At 44.6% G+C, this 17824-nt stretch overlaps 1 protein-coding gene across 1 annotated transcript in view; it reads left to right on the top strand.

Annotated features, from left to right (window-relative positions):
• Window positions 1–10114, top strand: part of FBXL2 (F-box and leucine rich repeat protein 2) — a 403194-nt gene extending 393080 nt beyond the window's left edge. The window contains exon 15 of the mRNA XM_069214254.1: window positions 7885–10114. Coding sequence (XP_069070355.1) covers window positions 7885–7992 — 108 coding nt within the window. The 3' untranslated portion in view covers window positions 7993–10114. The remainder of the gene's footprint in view (window positions 1–7884) is intronic.
• The last annotated feature ends 7710 nt before the right edge of the window (window positions 10115–17824 follow it).

The following is a 17824-nucleotide window of genomic DNA, read 5'->3' as shown; positions in this document are numbered from 1 at the left end:
CATCAATATCTGCCAATCCAGACTTCACTGCCAAAGTCCAAAAAAGGCGTAGTTCCTTCTACACAGCGAAACAACGCCTCCGCAAGCATAATATCAAATATGCCCTTCTCTTCCCTGCGAAACTGCGAGTACAGGATGGTTCGGCAGTGCACGTTTTCTCCTCTTCGGATGATGCTTGGACCTGGCTGCACGCTAAGGGATTTGCCCAGCCCGAGCAACAGAGGGACGCAGAGGAGTCATGGTCTCCCCCTAAGGGGAGACGCAGACGCCGGGCTCGCTCTGAGATTAAACCTACCAAGGCGCAGTCAGTGGCGGAGTGCACCCTCCTACTGCGCAATGCCACGCAGTTTGTATCCAACACTTACTCGGCCTTGAGTGAACTAGCTGATGGCGAAGCCGACCATGCAGACTCCTCTGATGCTGGGGACTCCCATCGGGGCCCGTTACTCACCCCGCGTTCTGCAGATGACATATGACTTACATACTCTAAACTACCGCTCTCTCATTGGGAGTGGCCCCCTGCACTCTTTTTGCTCTCGCCTGCTCAGTGAGTGACTTGTTGAACCATGGAGTTTGTGTGCCCGGGCGCGGGTCACACCACCACAGTACTCTGGCTGGGCTTTGGAGGGGAGTGGCCTGCGCTGCTGTTTGGTTGGCCGGGAGTGAGACTCTCGCAGTCTGATACCTAACACCGCACCCCACATCATATGGACCAGTTCTCTCTTATGCCTGCTCGCAGGCCTAGTTCTATTTCATTGTGTTGTTTACTTATGACATATGTTGTTGTTTCTATGACTATCTCACTGGGGATTTCTTCTCTTCTTATACCCCCATTGGTTCGCTTTGTTATTGCCACGGTTTGTAGTCAGGGAGGAGGGGTGTGGTCGTGCTGGCGTCCATGTGCCAAGACAAATGTCCGGGGGCGAGGGCTTTCTGTGATTGCCCGAAGCATAGTGGAGAGGAACCCTGGGGCTCCCCCATTGCATTACATCACCGTATAGTAATGGTTGTACATTCTCAGGCACATATCCCTCATTACAACGTGGCCACATGGAATGTAAGGGGCATGTCCACTCTGCGCAGGCGTCAACACATTTATGCTTTCCTGAGGCGTCACCTGATCCATATTGCGATGCTGCAGGAAACGCACTTATCCTAAACCACGTTAGAATAAATTTGCGCAAGCTGGAGGGGTCAATTGGTGGGTACTACCTCCTCATCCTTTGCTCGGGCGTAGCAATTTGGATTGTGCCGGGGGTGCCGTATATGATTTCCCACACACAGATAGACCCTGATGGTCACCATGTGGTGATAGAGGGCTCCCTGGATGGTGCACCCTTGGCTCTTGTGGCGCTTTACACACCAATTCCACCCAAAAAAGCATTCCACATGCAATGTCGGCTGGATTATTTAGGGAACCTTCTGTGAAGAGTATTTGGGGAGGAGACTTCAACTGTGTTTTGGATGCCCATGTGGATCACTCCTTCCCCCCGCCTTCTGCCCTGAGTAGGCAGATTTCGCATGAGTTTGAAGCATGGATAGTGAGGAATGGCTTGTGTGATGTTTGGCGCTTGCGGCACCCGGCGGACCGTGAATACTCATTCTACTCCCTGGTGCATGACTTAAACACCAGGATAGACCTATCTTTGACACCACCCTTGTTGATACACAGGATTCGCGCCTCCGATTATCTGGCCCGTACTGAGCCAGATCACTGTCCCCTGCGGGTAGTTCTGGACTGGGGCTGCCCGAGAGCTCGGATACCTATGTGGCACTTGCAGCCGGAGGCCTTGGCGGATCCCCCTTTCCGCGCGAAACTCGCTCAATCCCTAGCCACTTACTTCTCACAAAACCACAACTCGACACGACGTAGGGCAACAGAGTGGGATGCTCACAAAGCAGTGATACGGGGCCACTGCATGGCTGCTTCCATTGGGGTCCGTCGTGTACTGGTCAGGGAGCTATCGGAGCTGTAATCTAAACTGCGCATGGTAGAAGTCGCAGTGGCTAGAGGTGAGGAGTCAGCAGGTATGCTTGCATCCTTGAGCGCAAGCCACAGGGAGGCCGACGATAGGCTGAGTAAACACGATTATCAGCATTATATTACACGACAATACGCAGAGGGGGACAAGGCAGGACGTTTACTGGCTTGGTTAGAAAGCGAAAATCCCCATTCCTCACCCATTGGGGCGATCCGATTGGACACTGGAGAGATAGTAAACACCCAAGAGGCGATTAACAAAGCTTTTTTTGCCTACTATCGTGAATTATACGCGCCCCCCTCCCTCGATGCGCCGAGTGGCTGGCTTTTTGAGCTCTTTGCAGCTAAGCCGCCTGCTCCCGGAACAGGCGGTCACATTGGAAGGCCCTATCGTTCTGGAAGAGATACGCCTTGCTCTATCCCAAATGTCCCGGAACAAGGCCCCTGGTTCAGATGGTCTCCCAGTTGAGTACTTTGTATCTCTGGCACCCCATCTCCTACAACCCATGCTTCAGGTGTTTAATGAAGCGCAGACCCGTAAGCAGCTGCCAGCCACGATGCACAAGGCCCTCACAGCGGTACTCCCGAAACCTGGCCGCGACCCCTTGGATGTACGGTCATACTGCCCTCTTTCACTGTTAAACACAGATTGTAAAGTGCTCGGAAAAATATTAGCCAATAGGCTCCTCCCATATTTTCCTCATTTGTTACATGAGGATCAATCAGGCTTCATACCCGGTAGGAATACCTTCCTGAATATTAGGAGATTGATCCGCATACTACATAATACCGCATCCGTGCCAAACCATAACAGAGTTGCCTTGTCATTAGATATAGAAAATGGGTTTGACACGTTGAGTTGGGACTTTCTTTTTCAATCGCTTGCTGCGTTGGGCTTTGGTGATGGATTCATAACATGGATTAGAACATTATACTCTAGCCTGTCTGCCCGGGTCAAGACGGGGCAGATTGTCTCTAACCCATTCCCCATCCCCAGGGACACTATACAGGGATGTCCGCTGTCCCCTCTGTTGTTTGCCATAGCTATGGAGCCCTTAGCCGCCCACCTCAGAGCACATGCACAGCAGTGGGGTAAACCAGAATTACACTCTCATAACATAATCTCCCTGTACGCAGATGACGCTCTGATCTGTTTACATGACCACACGCCGTCCATGTGTCGAGTTTTGGAGTCCTTGGACTCTTATGCTGACATCTCCGGCCTGCGTGTAAATAGGTCCAAATCTTGTATTTTCCCCCTGTCTCCTTTCCCTCCAGAGCTCCAATCGGCACTGCCAGAATATCACTTGCCATGGTGCCATACCACCTTTAAATACCTGGGCATACAGATATACCAAACTTTGGAGGACCTTAGAGAGGGCAATTTGGGCAGAGTTCTTCACTCCATAAGGTGCTCTCAGCCCTCTGGAGGGGCACTCCCCTTGTCTCCAATGGGAAGAGTTTCCATCGCTAAGATACTCCTCCTGCCTCGCCTACTTTGTTACTTTGCAGCACTCCCGATTGTCTTGCCACGCACATTCTTTAACATACTACAGGGCTTGGTGACAGATTTCGTGTGGGATAAAGGTAGACGACGCGCAGCCTCGTCCACGACACAATGTCCATTGATAGAGGGTGGTTTGGGTGTTCCCAATTTTGAAATGTATTATGCAGCCGCCCAACTACAGTGGCCAGCCGATTGGCTGGGCGAACGTCGCACAGCAGAAAAAGCAGTTCTAACTGACGCTTTGGCACCGTTGCCACTGTTGACTTGGTTGTCAGATAAATCTTTCCCCTCACCACATGGCAATGTCATATTAGTCGCTGCGAAGTCATGCTGGCTACGGTATGTTCATGGTAAGAGTCCCCGCACACCATATTCCCCTCTAAATCCTCTGACGCTTCTGCCTGCAGTGTGGACTTTGCTGACTCATCATAATATGTCTCCATGGAGAGAAGCGGGTCTTGGTACTTTGGGGGACTTTTATTCGGACAAAACACTATTGACTTACAACGAACTATTGGCGAGCACGAAGATACTGACTGGTAACTTTTTAGCATATTGCACTATATGACACCTACTTCGTACCACATGTGGCATCGGCATTGATGAGCCTTTGACGTCACAGATCCTTACACTGGTCCTTTTGCTGGGCAGTGCAAGAAGAGCGGTTTCAAGGTTGTATTCCGTGCTATTGCTGGGAGCGCTCCAGGGCTTGGACCATGTAAAATCTCGTTGGGATGAGGCGTTACCCATGCCTCTGTCATCGGCGGCGTGGTCGTCTGCGCTCTCTTCTGTTAGGAATGTCTCTCGGAATGCTAGACTCCGCTACACCAAATTTTATTATCTACACCACTCTTTCCTGTACCACTTTTGTATAAAGCGTATGCGTCCTGCGTCGGACCTGGTGTGCCCCTGCTGCGCGGACCGTCTGGCAGATTTCTATCATATGGTGCGGAGTTGCCCTCCGTTATCCATGGCTTGGCACTTCGTTACTGTTGCGGTATCTGACATCACTGCCCACGCCCTGCAGCTGACGCCTGAGTCCTGTCTGCTATGTCTGCGACATCGTGTCGGTAAGGACAAGCAACTCCATAGGTTCATTGATTTAGCATTCATTGTTTTCAAACGACAAATAGCCACCCACTGGAAGGCACCACACACTCCCAATCACGACATTTGGTTGCGAGTTTTGCTACAGCAGTCTCATGTGGAGGCCCAATCACTGCACAACTTACAGCAAAGAGGTCTAGTTCAGGGTGGGTCTGACATTTGGGACGCCTTCATCATTAACATGGAGGCCAAGGACGACACACGCCTGCCTTAGACTTATCGCAGACGTTGATACATGTGATTAACTTGTGCTCCTCTAGGATTGTATTCTCTTTGTGGTTGGTTGATGGGGTTGTCGCGGCCTTCATGCTTGAGGCGGCGCTAACAGGGAGGTGGCGCGTGGGAGTCCTCGACACCCTCATCGTCCTCTCCATTGAGACTTGGCCCATCCCACTCATCAGTTCATATTAATATTTCTCAACGCCACTCCACAAACATACCATGCCCTTGTGGCGCGCTTGGGTGCCCTACGTCCCCCCTCTTCCTTAAATTCCTTGCCTAGCACCTCCTCCATTCTGTAGAGTGGCGCCGAAATTCTCGACAAGTGCCATAGTTTACTGTTGTTGTTTAAATTGTATCTCGGTTTATATGATATATGGAATGTCTTTATTCCCATGCACCTAAACAGTCGCTGCAGGAGTGTTTCACTTTGTGTGTTACTGACGAAATAATAAAGAGATTTTTTTTTTTAAAACAGGAAGATGATGGTGTGGAAACCTTGTTGAAATTCCAGGAGTAGCACAGGCATGGTGACTCAGTTTTGTTGCAAAACCCTTATACTGCCTGGAAGAAATTTCTACTTCTGGTCATCTAGCCAACTGTTTTGATTACCACTTCTGATTCTGGTAAAAGGAGAAAGAAAGTCTGTAGAGCAGCCTGTAATGTCAACATTTCAGCCTATTAGTCCTAAGCTCCCCAAATGCACTGTATCTTCCCAGGGGTCAGGTTGCCCTGAAAAGAAAATGCCATTTGTATTTTGACAACAGAAAAATTATACATGGAATTGATTTAATCAGACTATCTACTAGACGCCATTACTTTGGACAACATTCATTTAGGTAGTTTTTAAGGTGACTTTGCCATTACACATGGAGAACAGCCATGTTTAAACCAGTCTCGGCCCTTCCCCAAAATAGGCCATCCTATCCAGACTGGTAGGCCATGTTACCCATTAATACCAAAGCAAGCAACCTCATGTGTCTTTTGGTCGTATTAGGCCTCATTTATAAAAGATGTAGTTGAAGCTTTGTGGCACAGTAACTAGGGGGCAGCATTTGTGTGGACCATGCAATTTAGGATGATTTACGTAGACAACAAAAGCTGATAAATGAAATTATTTAAATACAGTTATTGCATGGTATTATAGACTTTTGTTAATAGTGCAATTACAGACAGTGACCAACCATATTCAAGCCAGTCATGTGTAGAGCATGGCATTTTGTATTATCAAAGTTGTGAACCAAATGTTCAGACCCAAGAAACATTGTGTAACACCACACCTTTATACAGATTATCAGTCTTTTCATAAATGTAAGCATACTTGTCTCATATTAGCAGTAGATCATCTGGAAGCAGAGCCCTTTACTAGTACTCCATCAAACATTGAGCATATCTTTTCACAAATTCATAGACCAAGGTTCAGTCTGACTGTCTGGTACAGTAGCAAATTGAGAATAAAACTCCTTAAGCAATGACTGCCCTGCTTACTGTCACAGAGATTAACTTAAATCCAAACACTCACTTATTACTCAAGTACTGAAACTATTTGAGATGCTTCATTTCATTTGACTAGGAAGTTTCTTCTTTGCATTTGTGGAAATGGATTTTTCAATGGCTGTCATTTGCACCTTAGTCATCTTCACCAAGGCTTGCTCATTATTGATTCTGGGCTCTTCTAATTCTGCCAGAGCTAATATATAATATACTTGAAGTAATAATTGTTAAGAGATTAATATTAATGCTTCTGTTCAGATAGAATATTTTCTGGATTTGCTGTGGCGACTAACTTCACAGTTGAGGGCATGGTGTTTTTTTTTTTTTTTTAACAATTCCTAATCATTTGTCACTTCACTGGCTTCTAACCAAACAAAGGATCAAATTAAATACCTTGTGCCACTTGCGTAAGGCATTTAATGTACAGGCACCATCTCATCTCTCCACCCAAATGTAGCCACAGAGATTCAACCAATTCCAAAACAGACTTTCATACACACTTCAAAACAAACTCTGCATGCACCCATCAAGGTACAAATCTTTTGGGGGAGAGAATACCAGTGTATAATATTGCTCCCTTTGAAATAGGCTTCTGTTATCAATTTGCCTCGCAAATCTTCAGTCTTCGTTATGTCGGCAAGATGGCTGAATATGTGAATGTTCACCACTATCAGCTGTTGTGGTCTGCAGGTCATCATTTTGAATCCTGGCAAAGATAAAGGTCAGTAAATTGAGTACCTTTAACTTAAGTAACTGTGAGTTTCTTACACATGTACATATGTAGGTGTTGGTAAGTGTAGAGTGCTATGCTAACCTAGCTTTAAAGCAATGTAGCTCTAAACAGAGGGCATGGCCCCCGAGAAGATACAGTATGTATTCTAAGATGTTTTTTAAGTGATTCTTTCTGATAGTGTCTATCAAGACCATTGGTCACAACAACATGTTTTACAGAATAAGCGCCTGGTTCCCAACTATGTCATCATCTCTCTCTTCCACAAGTTGAGGATCTGACTCATGGCTGTCTTTATTTCTACATGCTTTCATGCGCTGACTACAATCCTATGGATTCCTCCTTTTCCATCAGATCACAGTATCTCCTTTAAAATCACCACACCTCCAGTCGGTTACCAATCTTTTAAACAACTCCTGATGAACTGGTCAGTACATAATCTTACCTTCTGTCGTCCGCACATGGTCTCTACAACATTGTTCAACCTACATTTCAGAACATCTTATGTCCAAGATTTACCGCATGATCTAACCTATTTTTTATATTTATCCCATCATGTGTGATATGTCCTATGATATTACTTTCAGCTCATAACCTTCAAAGGACATCTAGAAACTATTCTCTTCTCTAAATCTATAGTTGTTATCAATCATTGGCCATTAATAATTGGAGGATTCTGGGGCACATGTAACTAAAAGCGTTTCCCACTACTTCCTTCTAAAAAGAATCGGGGGCACATTTAGTGGTCTATTAAAATATATTTACTTTGGACTGATTAAAAGTCAAATTAAAACTATTCCTATTATGCTATGAAGATTTTAATACAGTTTTTGTTTTTCCCACCAGGCTCATCTCCCAGAAGTAAAGGTCCATGCATACTTTGCTCCTGTAACTCCACCTCCTTCGATGGGTGGCAGTGGACAACGACTCTGCAGGTGCTGCATCATTCTTTGACCCTCCCATGAAGAGGAGAAAGTGCACTGCACTGCATTCTTTGAAAACAGAATGTCCACTGCAAGGGGCTCTAGGGAAAAAAAGGACTTCCATAATGTCTTCGGGTGTTCGGTGCTCTGGAAATATGCTAATCCCTGGACTGTCCATTGTGTGTACTTTGAACATAAATTTAAGGATGGCAGATGTAACTTGCATACGATGATGCACAATGTCCCTGAGCATTATTCCACTTACATAACTTTCACTATGTCTGCCCTTCAGGGGAACTTTCTGATAAAATAATCTTAATAATGAGGTAATGCAGCAAACTGTATAGTGCCCATTTGAATCTAGGTTGGTGCTTATCGGAAAGACGTGCTCAGTCGGACTAGATTTTTGTTTCATCATGCACTTACGTTTCTACAAAATATATGTATATGTAAAACTTAGAATTTTTTATTTTTGTTTCTCATTTGAGATTCTTATCAAATGGTCAGACACCATCCCATCTGTGTTGGTCTGGAGCAGCACATTTGGGAATTAATATACCTTTCTCAGCAGAGGTGCTCATGGTTAATGTATTAAATTTAGGTATTACATCAGCATCGTCACAGACTGCAAAATCGTGACTGCTTCTTATACTTGAAGCAGAAAAGGAAAATATTTTTCTAGAAGTGTTCTTTCAGTTATAGGACCTGCATTCATCTTTGGCATCAATAAAAGCCAGTCCGGGTGTAGGTTCTACACAGCTGTCTGCCCTCTTTTACGTTCTTCCAAAAGTGTCAGCCAATAATTTAAACTAGACCTCTCTTCAGTTAGCATTTAATATCTCTGTTTAGTCCTTTCGCATTCTCTGCTTTATTTCTTATTTCACAGGTGCTGCAAATTTCACTTTCGGTCCGTGGGTTTTTGTATGATAAATATGTTTCCGATCGTGCCCTACTGCAACAGACTGTTGGATTAACAATGGCTTTTGATATGTATTTCACTTGAGTGACTGGCAAGATGTGTAGAAATCCTCCCACCATGCAAGTATGCTAGAAAATGTATATCTTGCATCAGAGATGATTTAATAGCACAAATTATCTACTCCTCAGAATATTTGCTTCAATTTAATACCTAAAGACTGTGTGCAATCCAAGTAGAGGACGAAAACGTGTTTTCAGCATGAGCATATGCTCCATTATCAAATTGATTTTCTCATTTTCAAGGTGTTGCACGGTTGCTCATTTTGCTCCTGGCACAGGAATAGCAGAATGGGACGAATTGTCTCCATTCTGAGGAAATAAATATTTTTACGTTACCTATGCAATCTGAAGAATGGTCACCAGGGGTACCTATACACTCCCAACCTTTTCGAAAGAAATTACTTATTTTTGCAGCACCATGATCTCAAAACTTAGTTCACTCAAAATTAGTCACTGGTACTCAAGACTTAATTTCATAATGTGGGTAGAACTTCCCCATCAACATGCCCATTTTACTTATAGTAGTTTTGTTGGTTCAATTAAGAGTTTCTCATTTCAAGACTGGACGCTCTGTTATAAGATATCCTTAGCGCCTGTTTTTATAGGAGCAAAAGTAACACATTAAAAGTGGAAGAAGGGGCTTCAAGAAAGGGACGTCACTTCAATTTCTATAATTGTTTTCACTTTTCCTGTGTACCGATATTTTGTTGCCCTAAGGAAGGAATTAAGGGCCACATGTACGTACCTTTTTTCTCGTCCCAAACAGGCAGATTCGCAGGATTGGTCTGTTTGCTACGAGAAAAAAGCATTTTGGTATGTACAGACCCATTTTTGCGATTCGGTAATCTATTTACCAAATTGCAAAAAGGGTTTGCGAGTCGCAATTAGGAAGGGGCGGTCCCTTCATAATTGCGAGTTCAAGTCCGATGTATGATTGTTTTCTGACCGTGAATGTGGTCACAAAACAATCGCAGTTAGAACCAGTCTGAAATTGGTGCTAACCCATTCGCAAAAGGGAAGGGGTCCCTATGGGACCCCTTCCCCTTTGTGAATGCATGCAAAAACATTTTTTCAGAGCAGGCGGTGGTCCCAAGGACCACTGCCTGCTTTGAAAAAACGAAAAGAAAACTTTTCATTTTTGTTTTTGAAATGCATTCTGTTTTCGGGCTGCATTTAAAAAAAAAAAAAAAAAAATACTTCTTTATTTAAAAGCATTTACAGACATGGTGGTCTGCTGACCCCAGCAGGCCACCATCCCTGTGACTGCCGCCATTCCCAATGTGGTCGCAAATTGCGACCTACTTCATGAATATTCATGAGGTAGGTCATTTGCGACCCCATTGCGAATCGCAAACAGTGTCACTGTTGTACATAAGGTTTTACAACTCGCAAATTGCGAGTCGCTAAGTCTTGCAATTTGCGAGTCGCAAAAATTGATCTTCATACTTGTGGCCCTAAGACTGACAAAGTATGTCTCAAAGTCCCTTGGTTTCTCACAGTAACTGGGTTTAGTTTTTTTTTTATAGGGGAACTTTTTTATCAGACCTCTGAGGCCATATGTTTCAGCATTAATAATCACCATTTCAAAATCGTGATTATTAACTAATTGTAATTTGGAGATCACTATTGCTAATGGCTGAAACTTTTACCTTTAAAATAACAATTCCTAGTGGGTCACAAATCAACCTAAATCATGTATATTAATGCAGTAGGTAAAAATTTGCAACCCATTGGGAATCAAGAGTATTAAAGGGATGATGGCCTGCTGGGGTCTACAGACCCCCATGTCTGTGATTGCTTTTAAATGAAGCCGTTCTTCTTAGGATCGAGCCTGCGAGTGCATGCGCTTACACATGCGTCTCGCTTGTGAGACTCTGTTGCGTACAGTAAAGAGCTTGGACCCCGCCTGTCACTCACCATTTATTTGTTTGTGTGGCACTCTTCTTTACAGCCTCGAAATTCGTCATGGCGTGCCTGGCATCATTTCCGTTCATCTGTGTGGAGCAAGGACCAAGCACTAATTGATTCAACTCAGTTAGTGCCCGTCTGCTGCTCCCGAAGTGATCAAGGTACTATTTTGTTCTTTTTAATTACTAGTGCCCCACAAACAGAAGGCTTGTGACTGACAAAAACGTACCCAGCAAGACAAACAAAATTGCAAAGTTTTATTTTTTAAAGCTAACTTTCTTTTATTTTGCCAAGTTGTCTTTTCTAACTTTCTACTCATGTTTTCTTTATTTTTTGCTCGTGGGAATTTTCTCAAAAGATGACAATTACCTTGTTCAAAATACTGCAAAGGGACAGTGTTTCTTTACTATGTTCAATCTCTGAAATAACATTTTAACACATAATCGTGCAGTACACACCAATCCATCCCACTCAAATCCACCCCAATTAAACCCACTTTACCCCACACCAATCCACCCCATCCCAATCCAGTCCACTCCAAACCACTCCACTTCAGTCATTCTAACCCACCCCATTCTAATCTGCCCCACTCCAGTTCACCCCACTCTAATCAATCTACCGCAGCCCACCCCACTTCAGTCCAATTCACCCCACTCCAATCTAATCCATCCCACTCCAGTCCAGTCCACCTTACCACACTCCAATCCAACCCAACCCACTCTACTCCAGCCATCCCACTCACTCAAATCGATACACCCCACTCCAATCCAACCCACTCTATTCCAATCCAACCCACCCCACCCCACTCCAACCCACTCCATTCCAATCCACCCAACTCCAATCAAGTCCATCACTACTCAGTCAACCTCACTCCAATATAATCCACTTTAATCCACCCCACTCGGTCCAATCCAGTCCTCATTAATCCACCCTATTCCAGTCGAATCATCCCACTCCAAGCCACCTTAAACTACCCCACTTCAATCCATTACACCCCCTCTAATCAATCCACCCCACACCAATCCACCCCATCCCACACCAGTCCAATCCATACCACAATCAACTCCACTCCATTCCACCCCAACCCGATCCACCCTACCCCAGTCCAGTCCATCTCACCCTTATCCAGTCCACCACACTCAATCCAATCCACCCCATCACACCCTAATCCACCCCACTCAAACCAATCCACCTCACACCTCTCTGTCCCAATCCGATACACCCGCTCCAGTCCACCCACTGCAGTCCGATTTACCCCCTGCCAATCCAATCCACCTCACCTCAATGTAATCCACACCACTCCAATCCACCCAATCCCAATCCACCTCATCCAGACCACCCCACCCAATCCATACCACCCCATTTCAATCCACTTCACTCCACTCCATTCCACCTCACTCCCATCCATCCCACTCTAACCCAGTCCAATCCACCCCACCCCAGTTCAGTCCACACCATTCCACTCCAATCCAATCAATCCACTCCACCTCCATGCAATCCATCCCACTGCAATCCACTCCAATCCACCCCAGTCCAATCCTTCATAATCCAATCCAACACAGCCTACCCCAGTCCAATCCACCCCACCCATTTACTATCCAATCCAATCCACCCCACTCCAATCACCCCATCCCACTCCAATTCACCCACTCACTCCAATTCACCACACTATACTTCAGTCCACCCACTCTATCCCAATCCAGTCCACCCCATTCCAGTTCAGTCCGCCCCACTCCAATCCAATCTTCCCACCCCAATCCAACCCAGCCCACCCTACTCAAATCCACCCACTCCAATGCAATCTGCACACTCCAGTGCAATCTACCCCACTCCAATCCGATCCACCACACTCCAGTCCAATCTAATCCACCCCACTCCAGTTTAATCTATTCCACCCCACTCCAATTTAATCCACCCCACCCCAGCCCTATCACTTCAATCCAAACCACCTACCCAATCCAAGATAATCCACCCCACTGAAATCCACCCAAATCCCATCCACCTCACCCCATTTCAATCTACCCCACTCCAGTGTAATCCACCCCAATCCAGTTCACCTCATTCTATGCCACTCCAATCCACCCCACTAACTCAATCCACTCCACCCTGTTCTACCCCACACCACTCTACAACACTCTCTGCTGCTGAACCCTACTCCCCTCTACTCAACTCTACAACACTTCAATCCTCCCCCTCCACTCTACGACATTCAAACAAATCCACTCTACGACACTCTACTCCCCCACTCCACTCTGACAATTCCATGCCACTAACTTTTAGTCATGCTGAACAGGAACCACACTGGAGTGCAAGATGGCAAAACACATTGCCAAAGGCAGTAGCTCTTGCATAGGCGAGTCGTATTGGCTTTGCCAATACTTCATTTAAATTCAACCCGTTTTCTTTCAAGCAAAATGGGATATGTTTAAAAAGAAAAGTCTATTTTCTTCCTTTATTTTGTCCAGTGGACCATTTTTTCACACTCATAATGGGAAAGGGGACCCTTTCCAATTTGCAAATGCATGACGACTACACTCCTGTAGTTGGTAAATTATTAATGTTATGCACCAGAAATGCTGTCGCAAAACATTTATACATAAAATTCCAATTTGGTATTTGGTAGCTATGGTATGTGGTTGCAAACCAAAATTTTGAATCGATATCAGTTTGGATTTAATACATATCAATATGTTTTTTTTGTTGGCACAAATAGTCCAATTTGCAGAGTCAGCCCGTTTACGATCACAAAAAAAGCGTCATACATCTGGCCTTATATATATATAAATGCAGCTAGATTCCTCTGTTTTCTAAATAGTCTCTTCTTTGGGAGGAAAGGAGGATTTTGTTTGGCGATCAAAATAAAGTTGTTGAATATTTTTGAATAATTTCCTTCTTTAAAAAAATTCAATATGGAGGGATTCACGTCCCAGTAGATTTTTTGTTGACTCATGAATAGGATAGGAAGGATATACCTAAAACATGGATATCTTTCTGTTCCCATTTGGCCTCCCCACCGTCGGTTTCTTCAGTTCTGTCAGATCAGAAGTAATTTCACTGACTGTCCATTGCAATTTCTGCATAGCCCCATAGTGCTTTATGATGTTCCTGAAACCGATAGTGGCCTTTTTGAGATCAGGGGGAATTAAGAATCAGCATGATTTTAAACAACACGCTATTCATTTCTCCATGCTAACTGCTTTAGTTGAATCAAGTGCATCTGGAAATAGCCGTCCCACAGCAGCTGTTTTTCATAATTATCATCATAAAGTAAGCATTAGAATCCATGCAAAACATTACATTTCTGGGTTGTGTGGTAGTCTCTGTCGTAAAGGTGATTCCTTCCTTGTTGAGGGTGGATGAGCTGCCTCTCAGGAGGTTATCCAGGTTTGTATGTTAAACAAAGCAGTTTTTCCAGCCCCCTTACACTCAATGATGTTTAGGCCCTTCATCACAGAAAGGTCCTTACATATTCTGCAGTAATAAACAGAAGAAAGTGTCCTGGTTCTTCTCCCAAGTGGAGGGGTGGAATGGAAAATTCAATTTGGCCAAGTTACCAATATAGTGGTAATTCAAATTCTAGGAGGGTAGATTGGGAAATGAGACGCTGAGAAATAGCTACAGTTTGAAGTATGTTCCAAGATGAATGACGGCGCATACAAAATGGTATAGGGTTCTGCAAATTAAAGAGTGCGATGTGAGGAATGATCAATTTTGACATCATTATCATCTTTATCTCGTAATAAAATATGTTGTAACACTTTAGAAATGGTCATCTCTAACATAGTAAATGCTCTCATTGCTTTAATCTCCTTTCCTTCATGTTGTAGTGTTATAATACATAAGTCTGATCAGTGAGTAAATTATGAAATGTCTCAGAAATACTGTTATGTCTCAGCATAACTAGGGTTGGGCCTAACACATAATTCCATGTAGCGTAATCACATGGAATTACCTAAGAATTCCAGGAGGTTATGCTTGAATTTTGTAAAAAGAGTTGGCGCAAAAATGCCCACTCGCATCCAAAATGGGCATAAGGGTGCATTTTGCGCTAGGAAACAGAATAGATAGAATATACAAATGCAAGCAGCTGCTCGCTCTTGCTAACTGTGGGGTAGGATATTCCCCTAATTTACTTCAGTCATTTAGCGCTATTTCCTTTGCGCAAATTGCCCTTTAATGCAAGGATGCATTTTGAGATAAGAAACAACTCTAAGTGGAGCTAAATATGTTCCCTCTGTAGAAATTTTCACCCCAAATTACTCCTAATTACACATGGAGGAGAAATTGCGTAATTATTAGTAATTACATGAATCGAAATTCTGCTCAGGCCTAAACCTAACATTTTACTTCACACGCACTGTTGGTTCAGCATCTCTCTCCCAGTGAACTCCTATTTTAATGAACTTGTGTTTCCTCACAGGCACATTTCCGAAATAATAACTGTTTAACATTTTGCAAATTTTACAGTGTTCAATTGAGCGGGAGTTGACCATGTATTCAACCTCACCTTAGAGAGGGGTGGAGGGTAGGCACGAAGTGTTCAGTAGACTTTAAGGCTGGGGCCTCACTGTGGAGGTACAGTGGATAACTGTGCATTTGTGTGTTGACTTTATAGTTAGGATTATTTTATGTGCACTGTCAACCATCTTTAGCTTGTGTACAGGTTCGGGGAGGACCTGGCATGGCAGTTTGGGCTCGACTGTTCCCTCTGGAGGAGGGTCAAAACTGATTTGCCTATGGCTGGGTCCAATCTAAAGTGGTGTGGTGTGAAAAATAACGATGGACTGGGGTGTGGCTTGGGTGATTATCTTTGGCAGAGATTAATTCAAGCATTCAATCTATCACTTTTTCATATACTTTAGCGTGTCACCTTAAGTGGGACTGGTGTGCGCAGACGTGGGTCCTGTATACACTGTCATTGGAACCAAGCTATACCTGGTTGATGAGCCCTGAATAGGGCAAAACAGGTGATGGGTTGCTTGTATTCTGGTTCAGTGAAAAACTGGCCTGGCAGTTCAGGCAGGACTGTTCTCAGTGGAACAGGGTCAAGACTGATTTCAATATGGCTGTGTCCAAACTAAAGTGGAATGGTGTGCAAAATAACAATTGACTAGGACGTGTTCCGGATTGATTACCAGTGGCTGAGATAAAATTAAGGATTCCATCCATCACTTTTTGTGTAGTCTGGTGTTCCCAGAGAGCAGGCAGGGATACAAAGCTGACATCCTTTTACAGGGTGGCCTGTTGGGGGATGGTTTAACCAGCACTGTACTCTGACCTGTTGGGCACGATTGGTTCATTTAGGTATAGACTACTTGGCAAACCTCAGCTGCTGTTTAAGCAAAGAGCTTCTATACCATTTGGACTGTCCAACTTGATTATCTGCCTCTTGTGGAGGCTACCCAGCAGAACAAAAGTCAAGCAGCATGGCAACTTTTGACCCCCACCCCCCCACTCTGGTGGTCTCACTAAAAGAAAAGTGGTGTTAGTCCTGGATGCTCCCTGGTCATCTGGGCCTGCGCGCCTGTCTGTTGCCCTTCTGCACCCAGCACATTTCTGCAGCAGCTCAGGCCGACCATTCCTTGGCCCAGGCCATTACTTTTGTCTTGCTGTGGATGTGCCTTGGCCTGCCTCTCCCTTCCACTGTTATGGTTCAGGCTAGACCTGCAGGCAAGCATGGCTTCTGAGGGTGCGAAGGTCGGTCCAAGACAGGCACGATTCTCCTTCTCACATCCAACAGGTGTGACTACCTGATTGATCCCATCAGTAGCACATGCATATGTCAAGAATTATGCCATGCAGGTGTAAGTACATAGGGGCCCGTACAGTGAAACTGGAGCTGGCTTATTAAATTGTTTATGGTTTTCTTTGATCATACCATCTGTTACTTAAATTACTTTTATCATTCTAGAGCTAATACATGCTGATGAATGTTGACCACCCGGGATGTGTGTATTTTTTAGACCAAGACCAATCTGGGCTTGCTCATATTTAGTAACTGTAGGTAACCTTGGGTTAATCGCACATCATCGTGACAGTGATGATATATTTGGATTCCTGTCCTATCAACTTTCAGTAGTACTTTCTGTGTATACCATGGTGACCATGGGTAACGAGGAATCAATGTTTGGTTCCAGAGAGGGGGCCTGAGAAACGGGACCCACAGTCAAGAAAGGCATCAGACACACAATTACCCACTCCCAATTAGGGAGTTAGTGATGAAAAATAACAATGCAGAGCTCTTGAGGTCCTCTAATTGGAATGATTACACTTTACATCTTTTAACATGGATTCATTGGTGGTCAAGTCTGGTGCCTACTGCCACAGTAATTCCAGCTGCAATTGTGTCTATTAAAGTCGATGTAGTTAAGAAACTTGTAGTTGGAACCTGAGATCTAGCTGGTGGTATGAAGTGAGACGAGCTACTGCCTGTCCCAGCCCTTTACTCTCAGAACACCCTTGATGCTCTTGAATGAGTGTCTTGGGCATCCAAAGCATTTGCTTTTATCTGAAGTAGATGGTGAACCTCTAAAAGTCATGTGATAGTCTCTAAGATGGATCCAGTTCACATGATCCATTCTGGCCATCAGACTTTCTCTCCAACAGAAAGTGTCCTACATTACAGAGACCGTATATAATTTCCTGCAGTTCTGCAACTCCATTATGGCTTGGTGGTTTTAGATGGTCGTGGAACTTCAGGCCTCTTGCATGGGTCCTTCTTCGTGCCATGCCATCATGTGTGATCCCTGCAACTTTATTCAGCACAGTAGGGCAGCCAGTACCAACCTGTACTGGTTAAACTGCCTTCCAGTAATGCATCTCTTTTTTCATTATTGGGGCGATACCCCCACGGTAGTAGCCTAGTAGTGGGCAGTGTCTTTCGCCTACTGCATGCGGTGTTGGTCTCAACAGACTCATTTACGCATAGTTGGGGCTTTGTCTATAAGGACTTTATGGGACACATCTGGAACATTCCT

Source organism: Pleurodeles waltl, chromosome 2_1, assembly GCF_031143425.1.
Source record: "Pleurodeles waltl isolate 20211129_DDA chromosome 2_1, aPleWal1.hap1.20221129, whole genome shotgun sequence".
Lineage (NCBI taxonomy): Eukaryota > Metazoa > Chordata > Amphibia > Caudata > Salamandridae > Pleurodeles > Pleurodeles waltl.
This window is presented reverse-complemented; position numbering and strand designations above follow the sequence as displayed.